Source organism: Orcinus orca, chromosome 1 (assembly GCF_937001465.1).
Source record: "Orcinus orca chromosome 1, mOrcOrc1.1, whole genome shotgun sequence".
Classification (NCBI taxonomy): domain Eukaryota; kingdom Metazoa; phylum Chordata; class Mammalia; order Artiodactyla; family Delphinidae; genus Orcinus; species Orcinus orca.
The window spans coordinates 158,559,850-158,585,897 of NC_064559.1; the positions used below are offsets into that span (position 1 = coordinate 158,559,850).

At 38.5% G+C, this 26,048-nt stretch overlaps 1 protein-coding gene across 2 annotated transcripts in view; it reads right to left on the reverse strand.

The window, feature by feature from the left end:
* The window catches only part of ALG6 (ALG6 alpha-1,3-glucosyltransferase), a 60,149-nt gene extending 34,559 nt beyond the window's left edge, over positions 1–25,590 (reverse strand). Inside the window, exons 1-4 of one of the 2 annotated variants that reach the window (XM_033409005.2) lie at positions 24,738–25,366; positions 21,024–21,295; positions 15,984–16,019; positions 4,906–4,990 (exon numbers count right to left, since the gene is read on the reverse strand). In XM_033409005.2, coding sequence (XP_033264896.1) covers positions 4,906–4,990; positions 15,984–16,019; positions 21,024–21,105 — 203 coding nt within the window. In that variant the 5' untranslated portion in view covers positions 21,106–21,295; positions 24,738–25,366. Of the gene's footprint in view, positions 1–4,905; positions 4,991–15,983; positions 16,020–21,023; positions 21,296–24,737; positions 25,367–25,445 lie in introns of those variants that run through there. The other variant, XM_033409008.2, reaches the window with a different exon arrangement.
* Between the last annotated feature and the right edge of the window lie 458 nt (positions 25,591–26,048).

Genomic DNA, 26,048 nt, shown 5'->3' on the forward strand with positions numbered 1-26,048 from the left:
TAAAGATTTGGTTTACAAAGAAAGAAATATTGCATGAAACAGGTATACTTTTATTAATAACACTTTGAACACAATTCAACCAACATGTAATGAGAGCCTATTACATGCAAAATTCTGTGAATTAAGGAAGAAAGCTAGATCTAATGTTCATAACTTAACAGGCTCCTCTAACTGGTCAGAATGGGAAGGAACGAAATTATATTCAAGAGTGTTATCATTAACTTCAAAATGTAATTTTTTCTAACATATCATGGGTATTTTTGCTTTTTACAAAAAAAAAACTTTAATTTAAAATAGTTCCAGGACTTCCCTGGTGGCACAGTGGTTAAGAATCCACCTGCCAATGCAGGGGACATGGGTTCGAGCCCTGGTCCAGGAAGATCCCACATGCCATGGAGCAACTAAGCCCGTGCACCACAACTACTGAGCCTGCGCTCTAGAGCCCACGAGCCACAACTATTGAGTCCGCGTGCCACAACTACTGAAGCCTGCGTGCCTAGAAACCGTGCTCCGCAACAAGAAGCCACTGCAATCAGAAGCGCACACACTGCAACGAAGAGAAGCCCTCGCCCATCACAACTAGAGAAAGCCCGTGCGCAGCAATGAAGATCCAACACAGCCAAAAAAAATTTTTATTAATAATAAATAAAATTTAAAAATAAATAAATAGCTCCAAACTTAAAAGTTTCAAGAACAGTTCAAAGAGCTTCTGTACATCAAATGTAAAAATTTATTTAACAAAAGACACCATAAGAAAAATTCAAAGACAAGAACAGGAAGAAGATATTTATTTTGTACATATACACACACCAAAAACTGATTAAAATATAGAATACTATTGTATACTGTTGAATACTGTGGCAGACAGACTTTAAGGTCATCCCCATGAACCCATCTCCTGGTGTTCCTGCCTTAAGTGTGTACAATCAATCCCCTCCCCTCAAGTGTGGGCAAGACCTGTGACTTGCTTGTAAACAACAAAATACGACAAACGTGATAGGATGGTCACGCCTGTGCTTATGTTTTATGTATATGTAAGATTCCATCTTGCTGGCTAAGCTACAGAGACTCCCTTTCACTGACTTGGAAGAATCAAGCTGTCATGTTTTAGTAAGTGGGCATACTGGAGAAGCCACATGGCAAGAAACTGCAAGTAGACCCTAGGAAATAAGGGTAGCTTCCAACAAGAAACCAAAGCCCTTAGTCTTGTAAATGCAAGGAAATTAATTCTGCCAATAACTTGAGGGAACTTGGAAACAGTTCCTTCCCCAGTTGAGCCTCTGATAAGACTGCAGGCTCAGATGACAACTGGACTGCAACCTCCTGAGACCCTCCCTGATCATAATATTGAACTAAGCTGTGCCCAGACTTCTAACCTAAAGAAACTACAATAATAAATGTGTGTTTAAGTAAGTACCATTTATGGTCACTTGTTAACACAGCATAGAAAATTAATGTAATTGTTTATTTTAAAATCATATAAATCATTACAAAAAAGATCAGCAATCCATCAGAAACATGGGGGAAATATATAAATATGCAAATTTGAGAAAAAATGTGATGGTCAGTAAATATATTAAAAGATAACAACACAAGTACTCAAGGAAATGGAAATTTTAGAAGTCTGGTGTTAATTGTTATTATTAAATATTGGTAAGGGTATATGGAAAGAGATATTCTTGTGTTGGTATCCATTAAAACTGGCTACTTTAGAGATTCCACTTCTAGGAATCTACCTAGGAAAAACACGTACACATGTACACAGGAGAAATGTACTTTATCATTCACCTACTAAAAGATATTTAGAGTGTTTCAGGCTTCTCATAATTAAAAACAATGCTGAAATAAAGTCATTCCCACAATTCCTGACTTATAAACCTGTGATTTTTTTTAAAAAGCAACATGCTCGGGCTTCCCTGGTGGCGCAGTGGTTGAGAGTCCACCTGCCGATGCAGGGGACACGGGTTCGTGCCCCGGTCCGGGAGGATCCCACATGCTGCGGAGTGGCTGGGCCTGTGAGCCATGGCCGCTGAGCCTGCGCGTCCGGAGCCTGTGCTCCGCAATGGGAGAGGCCACAACAGTGAGAGGCCCGCGTACCGCAAAAAAAATAAAAATAAAAAAAATAAGGTATTCCTATTATTCCTGCCTTGAATATGGTTGTACAAAGTCACAGTGCTGATAGCCCTGGCAGTCATCTATTGATCATGGGGTGAAAAGCCTCAGGCTGAAAAGCCAACATGCCAAGAAGAATGAATGAAAGAGAAGAAAAATGGAAAAGCCTGAGTCCTTGATTGCTATTATTTTTTTAATATTTATTTATTTATTTGGCTGTGCTGAGTCTTAGTTGCAGCACGCAGGATCTTCGTTGATGCATGTGGGCTCTAGTTCCCTGACCAGGGATCGAACCCAGGCCCCCTGCATTGGGAGTGCGGAGTCTTGACCACTGGACCACCAGGGAAGTCCCTTAATTGCTATCATTGAGCCAGTTTACCAGCCCTGCAAAGACCTACTTATTAAGTTAACTATTTTATTGCTTAAACTACTATTACTTAGGCTTTCTACTACTTGATGCCAAAAGTACTCCTGACTTCACACATAAGGAATTGTCATTATAAAATTAAAGAAAAAAAGTTCAATTTTCCTCTATTACTTATAACTATGTGTATTGACATGGAATAAATGTTTAAATTTAGAATTATAAAACTGACTTTTTTTTTTTTTTTTACAAATTTATTTATTTATTTTTGGTGCATTGTGTCTTCGTTGCAGTGCACAGGCTTCTCACTGCAGTGGCTTCTCTTGTTGTGGAGCACAGTCTCTAGGCACGTGGGCTTCAGTAGTTGTGGCAGACAGGCTCAGTAGTTGTGGCTCTCAGGCTCTAGAGTACAGGCTCAATAGTTGTGGTGCATGGGCTTAGCTGCTCCGCAGCATGTGGGATCTTCCCGGACCAGGGCTCGAACCTGTGTCCCCTGCATTGGCAGGCAGATTCTTAACCACTGTGCCCCCAGTAAAGTCCCAAAACTGACATTTTAAAAGTTTACCTCATAGATCCTGATTTCACATTTTAGACAACTTTGTCACTTGAAAGTTTTGAGTACACTATGGCTAACTTTCTAGATGAAGACAGAAAGATTTCACTCTTGGAAAAAAAAATTTTTAATATTTATTTATTTGGCTGCACGGCATTTTAAGTTGCCGCATGCGGTATCTTTAGTTGCGGCATGCAGGATTTTTAGTTGTGGCATGTGGGCTCTTAGTTGCATCATGTGGGATCTAGTTCCCTGACCAGGGATTGAACCAGGGGCCCCCTGCATTGGGAGCACGGAGTCTTAACCAGTGGACCAACAGGGAAGTCCCCACTCTTGGAAAACTGAAGTTAAATGAGAAACCATTCCTCAGCCACATTGCTAGGTAACAATAATGGTAAACTAATCATATTTGACAAAATTAGCCAAAAAATTCAGAATATTAGAAATGTTATTTCCAATATAGATTTATATCCACTGTTGATAACAGTGAACCTGTCCCAAGGATATATTTTCTGTTTTATAAACTGTGCCATTGAGATATATCTTTTTCAATGATAGTCATTATGAATCATACAGCAATGAACTTCAAACTAGGGGAAAAAAAAGAAATCACACCATTTAAACATTAGAACTCGGCACTTTCACTGCCATGGCCTAGGTTCAGTACCGGGTCAGGGAACTAAGACCCCACAAGCTGCGCAGTGAGGTCAAGTAAATAAATAAACAAACATGCACACACCTATTAAAAAAAAAGAATAGTATCAAATATTCAGCTGACCTCTATTTTAAATACTCCAAACTTGGACTAGGGTACAGCCAACCTACTAATAGAGAGTTTAATATGAAGTTCTTGTATGTAACTCTCTCAGAAAGGAGGTATATAAAAGCAGTGACCAGGGCTTCCCTGGTGGCGCAGTGGTTGAGAGTCCGCCTGCCGACGCAGGGGACACGGGTTCGTGCCCCAGGGGTCCCGCATGCCGTGGAGCGGCTGGGCCCGTGAGCCATGGCCGCTGGGCCTGTGCGTCCGGAGCCTGTGCTCCACAGCGGGAGAGGCCACGGCGGTGAGAGGCCCACGTGCCGCAAAAAAAAAAAAAAAAGCAGTGACCAAAGCAATCAACAGAACAATATAAACAGTTTGTATAGCCAGGTTTAATCAATAATCTACCAGGCACCTAATAAGTAAAAAAATACTGTCATCAATTGTTATCAGAATGTGTTCAACAAAAATGACACTGCATGGATTTCTGTGAGATATAACTACAGCTAACATTTATTGAGAACTCATTACACTTCAGGCACTGGTCTAAAGTGCTTTAAATGAATCATTTTATTCAATCCTCACAATAACCCAGTGAAATATGTATTCTATTATTTCCATTCTATGAGTGATAAAACTGTGGCAGAGATAGTTAAATAACTTGCAAAATCTCACACTGCTAGTAAAGGGTACAAGCCTTGATCTGAAGTCTGGCAGTCTGACTCTAGCCCTACACTCTTCACCACTAAGCTACTGCTTTTTTTTCATCTCATATGTTCCTTACAGGAGGAAGCTTTGCGAAACCTCCAGAAGAAATACTCTTAGTCCATAAACTTCCACAGTTTATGTCCTGAGGAGCTTCCATGGCATACAGTGTCCTATCCTCAAAGTTCTAGTTCAGCACCAGATTCCAGCTGGTAACTAAATATATGGGTAACTTTCAGGAGGATGAAATTTCAAAATGAACCGAAAATACACAGGGTAATATAAGTGACATCAGTATACAGGAAGATGAGGATTCTGAAGATGAAGAAATAGCATATTTTCCTTTTAAGTATCTTCAAATAATCTACATTAACTGACCGATAAACAATAAAATCAAGTTAAAATTATCCATACCATTGTTTGATGGGTAAATTAATAGTAATCTCCTGCCAGTGTCTCTGAGCTTCATAATCACCAAACATAGGGGGCTTTCCAGCACCTAAGATGAAAGGTAAAAAAAGCAAAATAAAAATACACTTTAGTATATCAGTGATTTTATTTCCTTATGAAATAAAATCCTTATGAAATTTTTCTAAATTATAGAGATAGTATAGGTGGAGGAAAAGAACACAGAAGTTACCTAAAAAGTCAGAGAGATGAGGTCTGAATCCTAGCACTGCTAGCACACTGAGTGACTGTGTAACCCCGAGCAAATGACTCAACCTCCCTAAGCTTCAGTACATTAAAAACAGAATCAATACTGTCACCTAAAGGACTGTTGGAATAAAGAAAATAATGAACATAAAATAACCTGTATAGTACCTGGCACACATAAACATTCAATAAATATTGCTAACATTAATTAGTTATTAACATTAGTGTGTTTTTTTTTTTGGCCATGCTGCGTGGCATGTGGGATCTTAGTTCCCCAACCAGGGATCAGACCTGCACCCCCTGCATTGGAAGTACAGAGTCTTAACCACTGGACCACCAGGGAAGTCCCTTAATTAGTTTTTAATTAATTAGTTGATAATACTAATCATAAGATATCCAAGTTTATTTTTACTTCATGAGAAAGACTGTCAACTATACTGTCCAATAAGTATCATAAAACAATAATAATAACAAATGTCTATATTTTACCAAGGACTTTTACAAGCTAAATATAAATAACTTAAGGTCAAGTACAGAACCAAAAACGGACTATATATTGCAAAGACATTGGTTAGGTCAGGCTTTGATGTCAAATGAGTTATATAAAAACTGCCACGGGCTTCCCTGGTGGCACAGTGGTTGAGAGTCCGCCTGCCGATGCAGGGGAAACGGGTTCGTGCCCCGATCTGGGAAGATCCCACATGCCGCGGAGCGTCTGGGACCGTGAGCCATGGCCGCTGAGGCTGCGCGTCTGGAATCTGTGCTCCGCAACGGGAGAGGCCACAACAGTGAGAGGCCCGCGTACCGCAAAAAAAAAAAAAAAAAAAAAAATCAAACAAAAACTGCCACTTTATAGTTTTTTTTTTTAACTTCAAAATTACAAATAAGGGATAATGGATCTTTAATAACTAACAATTGACAGTGTCTACTACATACCAAATACAACAATGGAGCAGTTATTATTATCATCCCCACTTTACAGCTAGCAAAACAGAGGCAATGGTCACCCAGGTAATGAATAGCAGAGTCTGGACTGGAACCCAGGCAGACTGGCTCCATAATCCATGTTCTGGGCTCCTACTGTGTATTGCCTCACAACTTGGTTAAGGTAGGTTGTTAACCTTAAATCATTTTAAATGATATAAAGGTAATTCCATTTAGTAAATAGTAAACAACCACTATTTAGCTAGCAGTTGACTACAAAACTGTGAGAAGACCCAAATAGGTACACTACAGACACAGGTTTCTTAATCAGCAAGTGAAAATCACATATAGTCAAATATATTCATTAATCCATTGGGAAGGTGTGCCACATTGGTGAATGATATGTTATCAATCACCGAACTCTAATCCAGACATCCTCCAGCGTTAGAACACTACATTAAGTAGATTTTTTGCATTTAACAGCTGTATTATACCACTATTCTTTAAATGCTAGCATCTCCACCCAAGGAGATACTACTCCCAAGTATGAGATAATCATGGGAAAAGCAGATTAACATCTCCAAAGCACATACACATTGAGTGACTGCCGCAAAACATTACCCACAGTACAGGCACATGTATACACACACACAAACCTACCGCTGTCTCTCTCTTAGAAAGTACCATATCTTATTCATTTTTGTATTCTCAATGTAACTGCACCTAGCAGATTCTCAGTGAATGATGATGTAGGAAGGATGTCAATATTATCAGTATGATATAGCAAGGATTTTTAGTTCAAAAAGATTTGAATTTTTGAGTCCCTGATTTTCCACTTACTGAATGTGCAACACTAAGCAGTTTGTGATGGCAGACCAATTAATTATGCGAAGGCTACTTTAACACAATGCCCATATACTGGTTCTTGTCTCAAAACATCTTTAAGTTACTATCTGGCATTTTGAAATTCCAAGCCTCTGCTCATGCTGCTTACTTCCTCTCGCTATTCAGACACCTCTTTTATCAACTCGTATCCAACCTTTAAGAACCATCCCAACTGCCAAATTCTCCACAAAACCTTCCCTTATAAATTAAGAACATACTGATCATTAATTATTGACTTCTTAGAACTAATCTTTATTAAGGGCAAACTACAGACATCATACTTATATATATTATTTTATTATTCATTACAGTAAGTCTAACAAGCAAGTGTTGAAATACTTATTTTCTTCATATTAGGCTAGGGATTGTCAGAGTGATTAAGGAAAAAGAATTATTAGCAACTGCAGTAGTGAAAACTTTATTAAGTACTTAAGAGCAAAATAAAATGCCAAGAGCTTTAGATGTAACTCATTTGATCTGCAACCTATGATTTTACCAGCATTTTACTGATGAGGAGACTGAGACCCTGAAATTTTAAAATAACTTGCCCAGTGTCACACAGCCAATAAGACACAGCTAGTAACATTCAAACCCACCGGCGTTAAATCTCAATACCTGTGTCCTTGTCAGAGAGTAAACAGTAGAGCCATGATTTGAATAGGAAACAGAAGACAATAGCCATAACAAGAAATAAATACCAAACTTGAAATATATCAATTGTTTAGTGAATTGAAAACCCATTACCACAGTATCTCAGAGCTATATCTCCTCCTTCTGTTTAATATACAGCATGTGAAAAAATGTAGAAATCAAAATAGTTAAGTAGATTTTAAAAAGGAAAATTATTGACTTCTCATAATACTTATATTTTCAGTATCATATATTTTGTCACATGATTATACTATTTTCTAATAGCTACCCAAATAAGAATTTTAATTCCAGTGGACATAGAATGTGATTTTTCCAGAGTTCACAGGAAACATATTGCTAGGCATATAGTACATACTTTCAGTTAAAACTTGCTCAGTTAACTGAACAGGAGGGGGGGATTAACTTACAATTTTTTTAAAGAAGGAAAATAATTTCCCGCTGAATTAACTGCATCTTTACGCGTGCACTTTATAGATGTGTGTGTGCTGTGGGGGTAGTTTCTCTTTTTGGTAGTACAGCTGCTATCTACAGGGAGAAAGGAATTGATTTTTATTTTTTTTCTTTTGCTTTTGTTTGCTTGTTTTTGGCCCACTGGGATAATACCTATACAGTGGGCATAGGAAACTACTTAAGTCATAGAGGACCTTAAGTAGTTTCCTACACCTGAAAAAATCCAACTATCTAGATTTTCTGAAATTGCTCTAGACTTGGGGTCAGTGTGGAAGGATTTATTACCATTCTCTAACAAAGAGAAGAGTGGATAATGACTCTCTTCAGGGTTGAGAAACAAGTTTCTATCCAGAGTCTGACCTACTTCAATAAATGCAGCTGACACTGGCTATGAAATTAGTACTTAAGTTTTTAAAACTGCTAAAGTGCCCTTAAAGCAACCCAGAAGACCAACCCAACTGTACCTATGGGAGCTTCACTTGGGAAGGGCAAAATGGATTCCTTCTACTGTGATTAATTCTACAAATTCATTTACATGAGATTCAGAATTACATAAAGAAAACGTATTAATGCACATTTACAAAGCTTCAATTTTGTCTCATTCTTAGGAAAATGGGCTTAAGCACCACTTAAATGTTCATTTTATTAATTGCTGAACTATTCACAATTATGTTAGAATTTAAAAAACAAGTAGTTTCTTTGATAACAATACATACTAATTGCCTTTACATTGAAACTTTAAACATTCTAAGGGAAGAGAATTTGGTTAAAATTTCCCATAATAATCCCCCTTTTATATATTCTTAGTGAGTGAGAAGAAACATTACAAATAACAATGGGTAAGCTGAGAAACTATACAGTATGTGCATTTCAAAAGAAGAAATAACGGACTAATACTAACCAAGCTCACCTGAGCTTCCTCACTCCAGTGCTTCCTAATTACAATCTTAAAACAAGAAAAACAGAAAGCAAACTAAAATAAGCATGTTAAAAGCAAATTATAACCAAAATAAGTATTTTAATTAATAGAGGGAAAAAAATCTCAACGGAGTCACAGATGTTACACTCATTCAGTAATCCTCCCAGCCTCCTCTGATATAGAAGTTCGTCACACGTGAACACTAAATGTCACACTGTTTACGATGGAGTTGAGAACTCTGACAGAATTACCATTTTTCTTAGTATTTAGCATTTTTATTTTTCTTATCTGAAAAATGACAAAAATATATAACAACCACCTACAAAAGATGCTACAAATATTTTAATATGCAATAACAATACTCCTCTTACATAGTGATCCAAAAATACTCTTGTTCTGTTGACTTTCTTAGAAGACAATTTAAGAGTAAGGTTTAACTTTTTTGTTTTTGAAGTATAGTTGATGTACAATGAGGTGTTAGTTTCAGGTATACAGCAAAGTGATTCACTTATACATACATATATATCTATGCTTTTAAAAATTCTTTTCCCTTATAGATTATCGCAAGATATTTAGTATAGGTCCCTGTGCTATACAGTAGGTCCTTGTTGGTTATCTATTTTATATATATATAGTAGTGTGTATGTTAATCCCAAACTCCTAATTTATCCCTCCTCTCCCTTTCCCCTTTGGTAACCACAAATTTGTTTTCTATGTCTGTGAGTCTATTTCTGTTTCATAAGTAGGTTCATTTGTATCATTTTTTTTAGATTCCATATACAAGCAATATCATGATATTTGTCTGTCAGGCTTACTTCACTTAGTACGATAATCTCTAGGTCCATCCATGTCGCTGCAAACAGCATTATTTCATTCTTTTTTTGACTGAGTAATAGTCTATTGTACATATTCTTTAACCATTCATCTGTCAATGGACATTTAGGTTCCTTCCATCGTATATACTACTGCAATGAACACTGGGGTGCATGTATCTTTTCAAATTATAGTTTTCGCCAGATATACGCCCAGGAGTGGGATCACTGGATCATACAGTAACTCTATTTTTAGTTTTTTAAGTAAACTCTATACTGTTAAGAGTAAGGTCTAAAATAAGTAACAGGACTTTCCTGGTGGCGCAGTGGTTAAGAATCCGCCTGCCAATGCAGGGGACACAGGTTTGAGCCCTGCTCCGGGAAGATCTCACATGCCACAGAGCAACTAAGCCCGTGTGCCACAACTACTGAGCCTGCATGTCACAACTACTGAAGCCCGTGCACCTAGAGCCCATGCTCTGCAACAAGACAAGCCACCGCAAGGAGAAGCCCGCGCACCACAACGAAGAGTAGACCCCGCTCGCAGCAACTAGAGAAAGCCCGCAGCAAATAAATAAATAAATAAATAAATAAATAAAATAAAATAAAATAAGTAACAGGAGTCCTGTTTTCAGATGAGGGAAGTAACTGAGTAAACTCAGACTTTAGGAGAGAAATGTTAGAATAAGTAATGTATGTAAGCCACAGGGATAGAAAAGTATTATATATGCATGTTGTCCTCTACTTGATTCCCATTAAGCATTTGATTATGTACACTAGTAATACTGAAATGGTGTGATTTTTTTTAAATTATTTAACTCTATACCCTGATATTAATTTAACTTTCTCTTGAGATAAAGAGTGCAAAGAAAATAATATATCTGTCAAAATTAGAAGACTAAAGGAAAATTAGAAGACATAGGATTGCAAACTAAATAATGATCAGGAGTAATACAGCCTGAAGTAAGAAAAGGGAATGACTATCCAAAGGACCAGTTATGGATTGAAAGCAAAGGTAACACAAATTACATATTTCATATGACAACTTTTAACTGGGCTTTTCCTCAGCACTCCTTTATTCCATTCCAGCTACCAATTAACTCCCTCCTTCCATTCACTAACAAACTTCCTAAAAGTTGCTATGTCCACTTATTAACTCCCATTTAGTCCATTATGGTCTGGTAGTTAGGAAGCTCACAATGGCATCCTAGTGATCCTTTGTCTATTTTAAATTTTCATTCTACTTGACATGTCTAGAACTTGACACTGTTGGCCAGTCCTTATTTCTTAAAATTCTCTAATTCCCCAGCTTCCAGGATAATAACTTCTCTGGGCTCTAATGTTACATGATTTCTTCTCAGTCTCCTTTAATCATTACCCCTTCTCTGTGAAGATGATCAGTGGTTAAACCCGTTTTCTTCTGTACTACAGATGCTCCCAACTCTGTGGCTTCAACCATCATCTCTATCAACCTTTTGTAAAAATCAGAATAACCTGTGAGCTTTAAAAAATACAGATGAAACTATTTTCCAGCAACATGGCAGACTCAGAAGGTCAGAAGAACACCTCCAATACAGGAAAAGTATGTATTTTTTAATTATTTATTTTATATATTATACATGTACAATTTTAATATATGGCTGAATCAGCAGCAAAATAAGAGAATTCCTTAGAGGCCAGAAACAACAAAAAAAGCGTAGACCCAGAAGAGTAAGCATTTGTCCTGAGGGAATCCAATGATCTTTGGTGGCCTATACCCTAGGTACTGAAAAGCTCTATGCCATAAGTAAGGAGGCAAAGCCTGAGTACTTGAACAAGTAGGAATTCAATGTCAGAAAAATCTCTACTAGGATTAAAAATACAAAGCCTCTGAGGAGATGGTGAAGATAGTATTTATCTCTGCCTTGGCTCTTGGTATTACAGGAAAAAAGAAGTCTCCCAAAAATTCCTAACCATAAGCCTGCACTCACCCAGTTTGAGGCCTGAATTTACATCAAGTATTTGCCAAAGGAATCTTAAGATGAGAATTCACTTTGACTTTTGTTAAAAGTGCCCCAGGTGCCTGGGAGGAGGCAACCCAAACCCTCTGTGGAGAAATACACAGTAAACTGAGGCCTCAAAGAATTCCCACAGATAAAAGTTCTAAGTAACATGAGCTCACAATTTTAAAAAATCACTAAACTCATGAAGAAACAAGATAACATAAGCAAGAGTCAACAACAAACTATGAAATCAGACTGCAGGTATTAGAATTTTCTGATAGGTAATATAAAATAAGCATGTTTAGTATGTTTAAAGATATAAGAGAAGACATTAAGAGTATGTTGAAGAACAAGAGATCTTCAGAAATGATCAAAAAGATCTGAAAAGGAAACAGGTAGAAGTTCTGGAAATTAAAAATGTAATAGTTGAAATTTGAAAACTCAATAGACAGGTTAAAAAAAACAGATTAAACACAGCTAAAGAGAAAAGTAATGAACAGGAAGACAGATCTGATGATTATACAGAAAGCAGTATGAAGAAACTATGAGAAGGGAAAGACAAGCAATTATGAGGTATAGAGAGAATGAAAAGACCCAACATAGTTTGAACAAGGAGAATAGAAATGAGAGAGATGCAATATCTGAAGAGATAACAAAATTATGAAGTCAATGAGGTGAAGAAACTGTTGTCTATTTTATTCTCTGCTATATCACCTACCCTTGGCATAAAGTGAGTGTCCTACACACACCTGCTGAATGGTTAAAAGAACAAAGATATAACATTTATCTAACCAGAGTTCTACAAGGAAGAAAAAGTATGAAAAGAGACAGTTGGCTGAGCAGTTTCTAAACAGACACAAGGTACCATTCCTTAGTCAGAAATCCCAAAAAATCCTAAGATAAAATTTTTAATATTCACATGTAGATATACCATAGTGAAATTGCAGCAAGAGAGAAAAGACAAATCACCTACTAAGGAATAACAATTAAAATGACAGCTGATGTCTGAACATAAGCAACAGAAACTAAAAAACAATGAGAGAAGATTTTCAAAGTATTAACAGAAAATAACTGTCAATACAGAATTCCATACCCAGAAAAACTTTACAACAAAGAGCAAAATAAAGGTATTTTCAGACAAAAATGGAGTTTGCCAGCAACAGACTCTCACTAAAAAAAAAAATACCTCCCAAAAAATACCTCCCAGGAAGAAAGAAAATGATCTCAAAGGAAGATGTACTATGTAAGAAGGAAGGGTAAAAAGAAAATGAGGGTAAAACTGGGTAACTATAAATTGTATAAAATAACAGTGACTAACATCTAAAATCATGAAAGCACTGAAATCCTAGGCAATAATACCGTTTTAATTTGAGGCAGGAGGTGAAGATCTGTAACTAGAGTTAAAACATTCTAAGGTCCTAGTGTTGTTCAAAAAGAGGATATAAATATGAATTTTAGGTTTTGTTAAGTTAAATATGTATGTGAAAATCTCCAGAGTAAGTCCTGAAAGAACAAAATAAAGTATAGCTTCCAAATCAGTAGGGGAGAGAAAATGGAATTAGGGAGGGGAATTGGTTAGACATATTTAAATCACAGGGATTCAGAGGTAGAGGGTAAGAGAATAGATATACCAAGCAAAAATTAACCTAAAGAAAACTAGTAAAGCTATATTAATTTTACAGGAAATAGACTTTAAGACAAAAGCATTACTGTAAGTAAACAGGGACATGACAATGATGTCATGAAATTCAAGTCACAAGGAAAAATATTCTAAATCACCTAATAATATAGATTCAAAATATTCCAACAAAAATTGACAGAACTACGAAAAGAAACTGCAGCTCTCTCAATAACTGGTAGATCAACTGGGCAAAAATCAGTAAGAATATAAAAAATTTGAATCAAAACAACGGATATTAAGTAAATGGATATATGCAGACTGTTAAACTGGAGAATATATATTTTAAACCAAAAACAATTCCAGTCTTGAGTACTATTCCAGTTTTAGGAAAGAGGGTATACTCCCTAATTCATTTTATGTGGCTAGCACATCCTTGATAACAAATCTGACAAAGGCATTTTAAGGAAGTAAAATTGCAGGCCAATTTTATTTGTAAGCATGGATGCTAAAATCATAAATAAAAAATTAATAAGCCAAATCTATCAATATACTTTAAAAAAAAGATAATATAACACAAAGAGAGTTATTCTAGGAATGCAAGGTTGGTGCAATGCTAGAAAGAACAAAAACATACTCAATGGTAAATTAAAAGCATCTATTAAAATTAGGAACAAGAGAAAGAAGCCAGAATCACTACTTCTATTCAACACTGTAATAAGGTCCTAGAATTAAGAAGACAAGAAAAAGGAAATAAAAAGGGTAGGAAGTAGAAAAGAAGAAATAATACTGTCATTATTCATAGATCACTTTATTTTACACAGAAGATCCAAAAAATACTTCAGAGAAATTATTAGAATTACAAGTTTAGGAAAGTTACCAAATATTAAAAAATAAACCACATTTTTATACCCCTGGAAAAAGCATTTAGAAAAGCAATTTTTTAAAAGATACCATCTACAATGGTGAGGAAGAAGATATTTAAGACACCTAGGAATACATCTAAGAAAGGATGTATAAGACTTTCATGTAGAAAATATAAAATTTTGTTGAAAGACATTAAAGAAAACAAATAAATGGAGAAGCATACCATCTTAATGAATCAGAAGCCCTACCTACTATGGTAATGATTGTCAATTCCACCCAAATTAATCAATAGTATAGAATATAATTCCAGTCAAAATCCCAACAAGGTTTTTCATAGGACTTTAACAATCTGATTTTTAAAAAAGACATATATGGGGAATTCCCTGATGGTCCAGTGGTTGTGACTCGGCGCTTTCACTGCCATTCAATCCCTGGTCAGGGAACTAAGATCCCATCAGCCAAAAAAAAGGACACATGTGTGTACTAGCTTTCTATTGCTGCATAACAATTATTACAAAATTAGCAGCTTAAAACAATATTCTTTTGTAATCTAATAGTTCTACAGGTCAGAAGTCTGGGTGGGCATAACTTGGTTCTCTGTTCAGGGCTCACAAGGCCAAAATAAGGTGTCAGCCAGTCTAGACGCTTACCTGGAGGCCTGGGGAAAGAATTCAGTTCCAAGTTCATTCAGGCGATTGGCTGCAGGTCTGAGGTCACTGTATCTTGCTGGGGGCTACTCTCTGCAACTAGAGGTCACTCCTATTCCTTCTCCCATGGCCCCCTCCATTGTCAAACCAGCAGAAGTGCTGAGTCCTTATGATCTGAATCTCTCCAGGGTTCCCTTCTACTGTCAACTGGAGCAAGTCCTCTGCTTTTAAGGTCTCATGTGATTACAGTGGGCAAACCTGGATAATCCAATGCAATCTCTCTATCTTAAAGTCAATTATGTCATATGACATAACATAATCACTCCCAAATAGATCTCATCATTTTCACAGGTTCTGGGGATTAAGGCAGAACATCTTTGGGGGACCATTTAAGAAATTCTTCCTACTACAATATGAAAGAGAAAAGCCCAGAATAGCTCAGACACCAGTGAAGTGGAACTATCAGGTGGGAGAACTTGCCTCACAACATATCAAGACAAGGTAAAATTATAGTAATAAGACATGGCAGTGATGAAACAATGGATCAGAATGGAGAGCCAGAAACAGACCCTTGTGTGTATGAAAACCTGATATAGACAGAGCTGGTAGTGCAGATTTATGGGAAAGGATGGACTATTCAATAAACGAGCTGAAACAACTGTTTTTATCCATGTGAAAAAAAAAATTTTTAATGGCTCCCTAACTCACATGTTATACATAAAGTTCAGTTCTAAGGAGATAAAGACTTAAACAGGAAGAACAAATCTTACTTTTTTTTTTTTTTTGTGGGCCACTTAACACGGCTTGCAGGATCTTAGTTCCCTGACCAGGGATTGAACCCACGCCCTCAGCATTGAAAGCGCAGAGTCCTAACCACTGGACCGCCAGGGAATTCCCAAATCTTACAATTTTTAGAAGAAAATTTTAGAAAAATATCTTTGTGACCCAGAAGTAGGGAAGGATTTCTTAAAGATACAAAAGCACAAATCGTAAAGGAAAAAGATTGGTAAATTTCATTATTTTAAAGTCAAAAATTCTTGTTCACCAAAAGACACTGTAAAGTGTGAAAAGATAAGCCATTACCTGGGAGAAGATATCTGCAACTTGTACAAAGGTTAGCTTCCAGAATACAGAACACATAGGAAAAAAACAAAAGACAAAATATAGAATACATAAGAAAAAAACTAATATAAATGTACAAATGACATAAGCAAATATCACAGAGAAGGAAATACAAATGACTAACAAACACAAAAGTATGCTCAATCTTTTAGAAATGAAATTCAAAACAAATAAATGAATTCAGCAATGAAGGAAATTAAAATTAAAATCACAATAAAATATCATTTCACACACTCCAGCCTGGCAAAAATTCAGAAGTTTAACACTACCAAATGCTGTGAAGAATGTGGAGTAATAGGAACCCTCCCACTTGGGAAGTGCCTCAATACTAGAAAGGCTCAGAATGGACCACCTACATAAAATTGGCTCTAGGAATTGGCACAAATGATTTCTGGTTCATCTCTTGCACTTGCTTTGTTCTAGCTCTGAGGTTAGGCATGAGCTTAAAGAGAAATTGGACAAAATACGATCTGTCTACTTTGATTCTAGCCAAGAAAAAGAAGTCCTGCTATTGGCCCTGCCAAGGTCACCACCAGGCTGCATTTGGAGTATGAAGCTAGAAACTAACTCTAATAACAAAGTGTTCTCTGTGACCAGCTGAAGATGGATTTATGTGTTCCTGTGCCCCCAGCCAAAGTGCATCTCCCAAAATTCCCGCTTTTTTATATGACTAAAATGCACCCAAATCTTAACATAACCAAAAGAGAATTCATTACCTTCCCCCACTGAATCTGCCCTACCTCTCAGTTTTCAGTCTCAGTATCTCTAAACTTAGAAACCAGACTCATTCTCAAACTCTTCCTTCTTATTTATCCTTGCATACAATTAGTCATTAAATTTTGCTGATTTTTACCTAATATGGCTCTCAAATTTAGTCACTTAGTCCAGGCCCTCATCATCCCTTTCCAAGACCACTGAAACCAGCTATGCATAACAACTTCAAATAAGCATTATAAACATACATGAGGCCACTGCACATAGATGCTACCATCAGTCTCTACACGTTCTACTCCAAACACCATGCTGCCTCTAAAGCTGTCTTCTTAAAAAACAAATCTGATTATGTGAATTCCCGGCTTAAAAACCTCTATTGCCCAAAAGATAATTCCCTCACACGTTACTTCAGCTCACAGTCTGCCTCAAATTTATTTCTGCCACCCCATCTCTTACTGTTCCACTTACCATGCACCCTGTATTCCAGTCACACCTACATCCTCACCAAACCTCAAAGAACTCTCATCCCTTGGTCATGCTATTTCCTCTTACTGGAGTACTCTCCTCACCTCCTTTTCTGCCTAGTAAAATTCTTCCCTCCTTTTTAGAACAAACTTTAATGTTATACAGCAAATCCCCTACACACTAATGAGTTCCATTCCGAGAGCACGTTCGTTAAGTCCAACAAAGTTAGCCTAGGTACCCAACTAACACAATCGGCTATATAGTACTGTACTGTACTGTAATAGGTATAATACTTTTCACACAAATAATACATAAAAAGCAAACGAAAACAAAAAATAAAGAAAACATTTTTAATCTTACAGTACAGCACCTTGAAAAGTACAGTAGTACAGTACAACAGCCAGCATACAGGGGCTGGCATCGAGTGAACAGGCAAGAAGAGTCACTGACTGGAGGACGGAGAGGAGGTGGGAGATGGTAGAGCTGAAGGATCGTCAGTGATAGGAGACAGAGGGCAAGCTGCAATTTCACTCAGCCCTTACGTTGACAGCACAGGTTCTGGTTCCTTGCTGGATTCAATTCTACCTACCCTCTTGAAGAAACAATCCAGTGATGTCTGGGCAGTAGCTCTTTTTTTCTCGTCATAGATGACACAGTAGCACTGAATTGCATTCTGAATGGCTGTTGCAACCTTCGTGTACCATTCTACGTTCAGGTTCTGTGCCTCAAAACTAACTGTCTCCTCAAATAAAGAAAATCCCCTTGCCACTTCCTTCGTCGTGAATCTCTTCGGTTCTTCAGTTTTCTTCTTCCTCTTGTCTCTCTTCGTCCTTTCTCTGGGCCTCCAATTCCTGGCACTTCTTAGCAGTACCAGCTATGTCACTGCTGCTTTTACACTTGCTTCTGGACATCCTGGGCTTGAAATAAAGATACTGTACTACTGTACTCTATACAGTACTGTACAGTAAAGTACACAAAAGCACAACCACTTGTAGAGGATGCACACACGTGACAAGGTACGCCAGTCATGTGAACTAATTTACATGATTGGACAGGCGAACACACGTCCGCATCTTTGAAAGTTCACAATTTGAAGGTTCGTATGTAGGGAACTTACTGCATTCTAAGCCTTTCTCATCTGAATTAGAAGTCCCTTGTGCTCCCAGTCTACTTTGTTTATACCACACTATATTTTAATGTAATATATACCTACATGTCTGCCCTACCCACTAGACTGTGAACTTCTCTAGGAAAGTAAAAGTGTGATTCTAAGACCCAATTACAACATTTCGGGGGGAGGGGTTCCCACACACATCCAGCAAGCAATTCTCTGGACACCACCTGGGTATCCTATATCTCAACTAAATTCTGACACTATCTACCTGGAGATAGCATTAGATCCTATAAGTTATGGGTTCAGTCCTACAAGACTGCATCCCACACCCCACACCCACTTCAGACACCACTGTCAAGACCCACTGCCTACAGGTTGCAGGTTGCCCCCTCCAACTCAGGGTGTCAATGGCAAATCCAGGTTATCACACGTACTTCTGACTGACAGGCTATAGATCAGAGGTACCCACAATCTCCTCTTTAGGTTCGATCAATTTGCTAGAGTGGCTCACAGAACTCAGAGAAACATTTTTCTTAACTAGATTACTGGTTTATTATAAAAGGATGTAAGTTGGGAACAGCCAGATGGAAGAGATGCATAGAGCAAGATGTGGGGAAAGGAGAGCAGAGCTTCCATGCCCTCTCTAGGCATGCCACTCTACCCGCATCTCCACGTGTTCACCAACCCAGAAGCTCTCCAAATCCAGTCCTTTTGGGTTTTAATAGAGGCTTCATTACATAAGCATAACTAATTAAATCACTGGCCATAGGCAATGATTCAATCTCTAACCCTTCCCCTCCCCTCCCCAGAAATCAGGAGGTGGGATTGAAAGTTCCCACCCTCTAAGCATAAGGTTGGTTTGCCTAGCAACCAGCCTCCATCCTTAAGTGGGGGACCCAAAGCCACCTCATTAACATAACAAAAAACAACTTTATCATCTCACTTAGAAAATTCAAGCAGTTTTAGGAGCTCTGTGCCAAAACCACAGATGAAGACCAAATATATGTCTTATTATGAATCACAATATCACAGGTACATACCATGTATTATTCTTGGTCACCCTAAAGACCAGACCTAAAGATATGATCACCAGCAAGACCTATTTTTGCTGCACAGCAGACACTCGGTAAATATTTTGGAGTTAAATGATCTGATGTCAGGATCAAATGAGAAAACAGTTATGAACCACTAATGTGCTGATTATATTCCTACATTACTAAAAATAAAGCACAATCCATACATATTACCTCAGTCCTCACAACAACTCTGTTAAAGTACATATTAATATTCATACTTTGTAGAAGAGGTACACAAGGTTCATGAAGATTAAGAACCTTCTCCAAGATCAGGCAGCCAACAGGTGAAAGAACTAAGATTTGAACCCAAGTCTATGGCTGCATTCAAGTGATTTTACTTCCTCAATATTCCTTAAATTCATTTCTCCATCTTTCAACTAACTGCCTTAGTTCAAGACTTCTTTCTCAGAGGCCAGAGAGCAGAGTTAAAGCATTGACTCTGGAAATAAAATATAACTATATTTGAGTCCCAGTTGTCATTTATTGGTTGTCTCATTTTCCACTTGTAAATTAGAGATAATACCTATCTTCAGTGGTGTGGTATTAAGGAAAATGCTCAGTGTCTAGCATTTGGTAAATACTTAAAAAAGAGTAGCTCTTACTTCTATTATTAAGATTGTCTCATTTGTCTCTTTACACCCAACCTTCTTGCTACAATCATTTTTTATTACAATGAAAGTTATTTTTCTAAGACACAAATAATTTCCCGAGCTAACTGTATAGCCAAACCTCTCGCCATCCCTCCCCATCCTTTTCATTCCTTCTTTTTATGCTATCCAATACCAAACACTTCTAACCATGCTCTCATGCCATCTACCATGTCTTTGCACATGTTCTGCTGTCTAGAATATCTTCCCCATTTCATTTGCCTAGCAAATTCCAACTCATCCTTCAAACCTTGAACTCAAAAATCAACTTCTCTGAAAAGTTTTCTCCAGTGCATCCTGATCACTCATTTCTCTATGTTACCTTTGAACCTCACACATACTTCAACATTATAATTATCACATTGTATTGTGACTACTTATCTACTAAAATGTGGACTCTTTAAGTACTGGAGCCGTTAAATATTTAAGTATTCACCTGGAATTTCTAGCACTTAGCATAATGCCTGGAACATGAGAAGTATTAAATAAATACTCACAAGGTTAAATTTAATCACATCCCCAGCCTCCAGGACCACACTCCATCAATTCCTCCCCCTTTTCTCTCACATTGTCCCCAATCTTATTCTCCACTGATCTCTTCCTTTCAGTGTAGTAACATGCCTTCTCTACCCTAAACAAACAAAAAAGCCTCTTTTGATTCTGCTCCGCCTTTGAAGTACTAGCTCATTTCTCTCTTCAATGCCTAATAGATAATTGTTTCTCAACCTGTCATCTTCCCAGTTAAAACACATCTTTGTTTTATCATTATCACAAAGCCCATGCTTCTATTTAGCTCTTATACAAATTCTATTTATTAGAATTAGATGCTTAAGTGTATTTTCTTGACTACACCAATAAAACCTAAAATTCTTCTCTGTCCCGGTCAGAAGACTATAAACTATTACCAAAAACTAAAACCTCAAAAAACGAACAAGAAAAATGATTCAAAAAATTATTTACCTATCTTAAACGAAAAATGCATTACCTGAGTAAGAATTAAGAGAAACTGTCCACCGTACTGTTAGTCCTAGTAAGACAACAGCTGTCATCAAGTAGCATTTCTCCATATTTCTTCTCAAATTTAGGGAGAGGAAAAATAACAGGACCAATGCTGGAATACTTTTAACACGCAGTCAATCACTTCTTTTCTTGATCAGAGAAATGTTATCAATTCTTTGGAATCAGGAATTTGAGAGGATTTTAAGTGGTGCTTTGTTTCCAGTCAAATACTGATTTTTATGTCTATGAAGAAGTAGCCTGCAGAAAAAAAGAAAAAAGATACCAAGAGTTAGCTGAGCATAGTACCTACAACAACAAACCCATTAAACCAAGTAGAAAGATGGAGAAGTGGGGGAAGCGGAGGCGGAGAATCGAGGAAAGGGGATAATTTTAAGTTCCTTATCCCCTAGTCCTCTAGTTGGGAAATGTACCTCAAAATGTAGCTCTCCCTATTAAATGTGACTCAATATATCTAAAGATATAGTAAGGATCTGCTCTCACTAGGAAATATTTCTGAGTGAAGAAAAACAACACAGATATGTAGATAGTAGGTCAGTTCTAAACAGAGAATTTTTACCTACAGGTAAAAACAAGACCACAAAGATAAACAAAGGGGTGATTTTACCTTTGGTGTAGACAGAAAGAGGACTTTTATCTTTATATTCAGCTTGAGAAAATCTTCCACTAAAGTAATTTATGTAGTTTGATTTTTCTTTTCTTCCAAAATATACTTGAACTAACTACACCTACTTTCCATTCTAGAGAATGAACCTTTGTCAGAATCAATAAGAATAGCCCCAACTCTTAAGAGAAAATACAAAAGCAGTAAAATATAATTAACCACTTACATGCTTCATTTTTTTTTTACTTTTTCTCTATTGGGTCGGGGTTCTAAAAGTTCAAAGATTTGAAAAATCATGGGCCGTTTTAACCACAGGATATAATTTAATTTACATATATTCAGAAAAATGCAATTAATATATAAATGAAAATTTTAGGGAAAAATTGGCATATTCTACCTACAGGTCAAAAAAGTATTTTCTTACTTAAAAATAGCAAGGGACAACTCTAGAACTAATAAGTCTAGCATCTCAATCAGGTAGAATGACTCAAAGCATTTAATAAGGCTATGTGACTATATTATTCAAATTTGGTTTATGTAAATTCCCTTTTTCTTTCCTCCCTCCTACTGCATCCACCTTTGATCATTCCACTGTTCATTAGAAATTCTACCACAGAGGCAAGGTAGGAGGAAAAATTAAAATTAAATCACTTTCCGATGTTGATTTCAGGTTTGACACAGTTTATAGGCCATTTATAAACTTTTCAAATCCTTTTTTAGTCTAACTCGAAAAGCCCCTTTTAACAACGCATTGCACTATATATTTCAGAATTGCAATACAACACTCTATTTTCTGCTGAGATATCAAGTTTAAAATTGACTTTACAAATGCTAATTCCTGGATTTAAAAATACAGCTTAACTAATATTCCATCTTGGAAATTTAAATCACTAATACAAACAAGTTAACTCAATAATCCACAACATGTAATAATCATAATAAACTTTAAAAGAACATAATGCTTAACTAATAACATGCTGATCAAGTTTTTTTGTTTTTTGGCTGCACCGCGTGGCTTGCGGGATCTCAGTTCCCCAACCAGGGATTGAACCCAAGCCCCCGGCAGTGAAAGCAAGGAATCCTAACCACTAGGCCACCACGGAACTTTTCTGATCAAGTTTGTTAAAAGCACAAAGATGGGGCTTCCCTGGTGGTGCAGTGGTTAGGAGTCCACCTGCCAATGCAGGGGACATGGGTTCGAGCCCTGGTCTGGGAAGATCCCACATGCCGCGGAGCAGCTGAGGCCGTGCACCACAACTACTGAGCCTGCGCTCTAGAGCCCGCAAGCCACAACGACTGAAGCCTGTGTGCCTAGAGCCCATGCTCTGCAACAAGAGAAGCCACCTCAGTGAGAAGCCCGCACACCTCAACAACAACAAAAAAAGAGTAGCCCCAAGTAGAGGAAGCCCGCGCACAGCAACAAAGACCCAACACAGCCAAAAATAAACAAATAAATTAAAAAATTTAAAAAAATTAAAAATTAAAAAGAAGCACAAAGGTGGAACAGCTGACAGATGAAAGAATCATATCCAAAAAGATTTGGACAACATCTATGATGGACCAAACCTAACTCCAGAAATCATTACAGGGATAAATTCAAATAAATTCAAAGTTCTGCACTTAAATGAGAAAAAACCAACAAAAATCAACTGCTTGAGTATTTAAAGGGAGGCAACAGATAACAGATGATAATTATCAGTTCTGTATGGATCCAGAACTGATGACCAATATTATATTAAATATTAGAAAAACTTTTCTAACAACTAGAGCCGTCCAAAAATTAAATGAGCTTCTTCTTGAGAAAGGAGTTTCTCTTTGAAAGGTTCAAGCAGAAGCTAAGCAACAACCTGAAAAGAATATTTTAGAGTGGAGAACAGATAACTAATTTCTAAACTGTGTTTTAAATCTGATTTTTGGATGCATATTATGTATCTAAATTAATATAAATCCTGACAATACAAAAGATGATTTCGTCTCCCAACATGTCCTAATCCCCAGTAAGTGACAAGTATTGCCACTTTTGTAGGGTTTCTTTAATGAGTAAAATGGGTAGGCCTTCACATCCTCCACAAGTGGCTCATGTTAGAAACTGAAGGACATCAAAAACATCTCTTCCTGGGCTTCCCTGGTGGCGCAGTGGTTGAGAGTACGCCTGCCAATGCAGGGGACACGGGTTCGTGCCCCGGTCCGGGAAGATCCCATATGCCGCGGAGCGGCTAGGCCTGTGAGCCATGGCCACTGAGCCTGCGCGTCTGGAGCCTGTGCTCCACAACGGGAGAGGCCACAACAGTGAGAGGCCCGCATACCGCAAAAAACAAAAAACATCTCTTCCTGGCCTAATATATTACGCTTAGAATAAAATCCAAGTACCTCAGCCATAAGATCCTGCCTACCTCTCCAATTTCATCTCCTCCCACTTTCCCACAAGGTCTTCCCTCTTTCTAGAACCTACCCATTTCATTCATACCTCAGTTCCTTTCCAATTCTATTCCCTTTGCTTGGAACGCTCTTAAGTCAGCTCACTGGCCAATCTTTTGTCATTCATCTTATACCTCAAGTCATCCCCTCAGAAAGTTCATCCCTGACCACCCTTACTAAGGTTTCCACTTCTTACTGTTTGTACCGTTACCTTCTTTTATTTTCTTCCTAATTCTTTTCACTATCAGAAATTATATTTTCACACAACATGAAACAATCTCACAAACATAATCTTGAGTTTAAAAAGCTAGACACCAAAGAATGCACACCATATGGTTCCATTTACAAAAGGCACATAAATAGGCAAAACTAATCTGTGGTGTTAGAAATCAGGAAAGAGGTTACCTTTGGGGAGGAAAGGGGATGGCGATTGGGAGAGGTCTCCAGGAAGGTCTTCTGAGAAGATGCTGTGAATGTTGCTTCCTGATTTGAGTGGTGGTTAAAAGATGTGTTTACTTAATGATAAATCAACTAGTTACAATTTATGATTTGTGTACAGTATTTTCTTGTACATGTTATATTCCAATTAAAAAGTATAAAGGAAATTACATTTATTTGCCAACTAGAATATAAGCTCCAGGCAAGGAGGGATCCTCTTACCTTAGTCGTGGCTGGGTTCCCTGCGCTTAGAACAATGTTGGCAGAAAGCAGGTACTCATAAAGTATTATATTTGCTGAATGGAGATCTTCGTGTGTGAAGGGAAGTACCTAATTTTACTGAGTCCTTTATGGTCAAAGATATTCTGTGAGACTTTTAACCGATCTCTTCTCCTTGAACAGTAAAAAGGGTTATTACTTTTCCCATCTGTAAAGCAAAGCACAGTAACTTCCTAACCCATCCTCGCGCCACGAAGTTGCCACGCGGGCAGCAGAGGAGTTTTCCGTCCTACTTTGCCCCGAGGGTGCGTCTGGACAGAAAAAAAAAAGTCTGCCGTCCACGTCCCAGGGCTGAACTTGCTCCTTTCACCCTGAAAGGTGCCTCCCCCAGGTGGACACCACAGCCAGGGACTACTGCTAACCCAGGTGAGCACGTCTCGCCAAAGGGACCCCTCCTGATGTGTCTCTCCCTTTCTCCGGCGGGCCAGACCCTCAGGACCGCAGGAACAAGGGTGCCAAGCCGCTCCAGCCCGGGGTCCCCCCACCATCACCGCGTCCCCCAGCCGACTCCCAAGCGAGCCTGCGGGCTGATCTGCGGAGGCCTCGCGTGCCGTTCCTCTGAGCGAAGCGGTGCCGGGAGCCGGGCCGCCAGCCCCAGTCTCTCCCCACCCCGGCCGGGCGCCCCAGAACAGCAGTGACCCGACCCCTTACCCCGCCGCCCGCGGAACGCCGGGATTCGCGCCGCAGCGGGTCCCAGGAAGGCGCCTGCGCGCTCGCCACCGCGGTGGAGTGCCCTGCCGGCCTTCCTTCCGCGTCCGCGTGCTCGTGCGCCGCCCGCGTGCCCTGCGCGGGAGCGAGCCCGTCGAGCGTCAGGGGAGGGGCGGGGAAAAGGCGCGGAGAGGAGGCGGCCGGCTTTGGAGGCGGAGCCCCAGCGGCTGGAACCTGAGAGGCCTGGTGTCCGGGTGAGGCTTGGGGCAGGTGGAAAGCCCCTTGCTCTTCTTTCCTGGGATCGGGGCCAAGGCCTGAAAGGCTGCTTAGTCTACGGATTCCTGTCAGGGGCGCGTCCTGGCTCGCTTCCCACAGTGAACAGCCCCATGGCTAGTCCTGCTTTACTTTCCTCAAGCTACATGCCTGCGAAGAAGGTATTAAGGCTGGGAAGTCAATTCATGGAAGAAAGAGTATTGAACGTACAGCCATTTTTTTTTTTTTTTTTTTTTTTTTTGCGGTACGCGGGCCTCTCACTGTTGTGGCCTCTCCCGGGTCTGAGCACAGGCTCCGGACGCGCAGGCTCAGCGGCCATGGCTCACGGGCCCA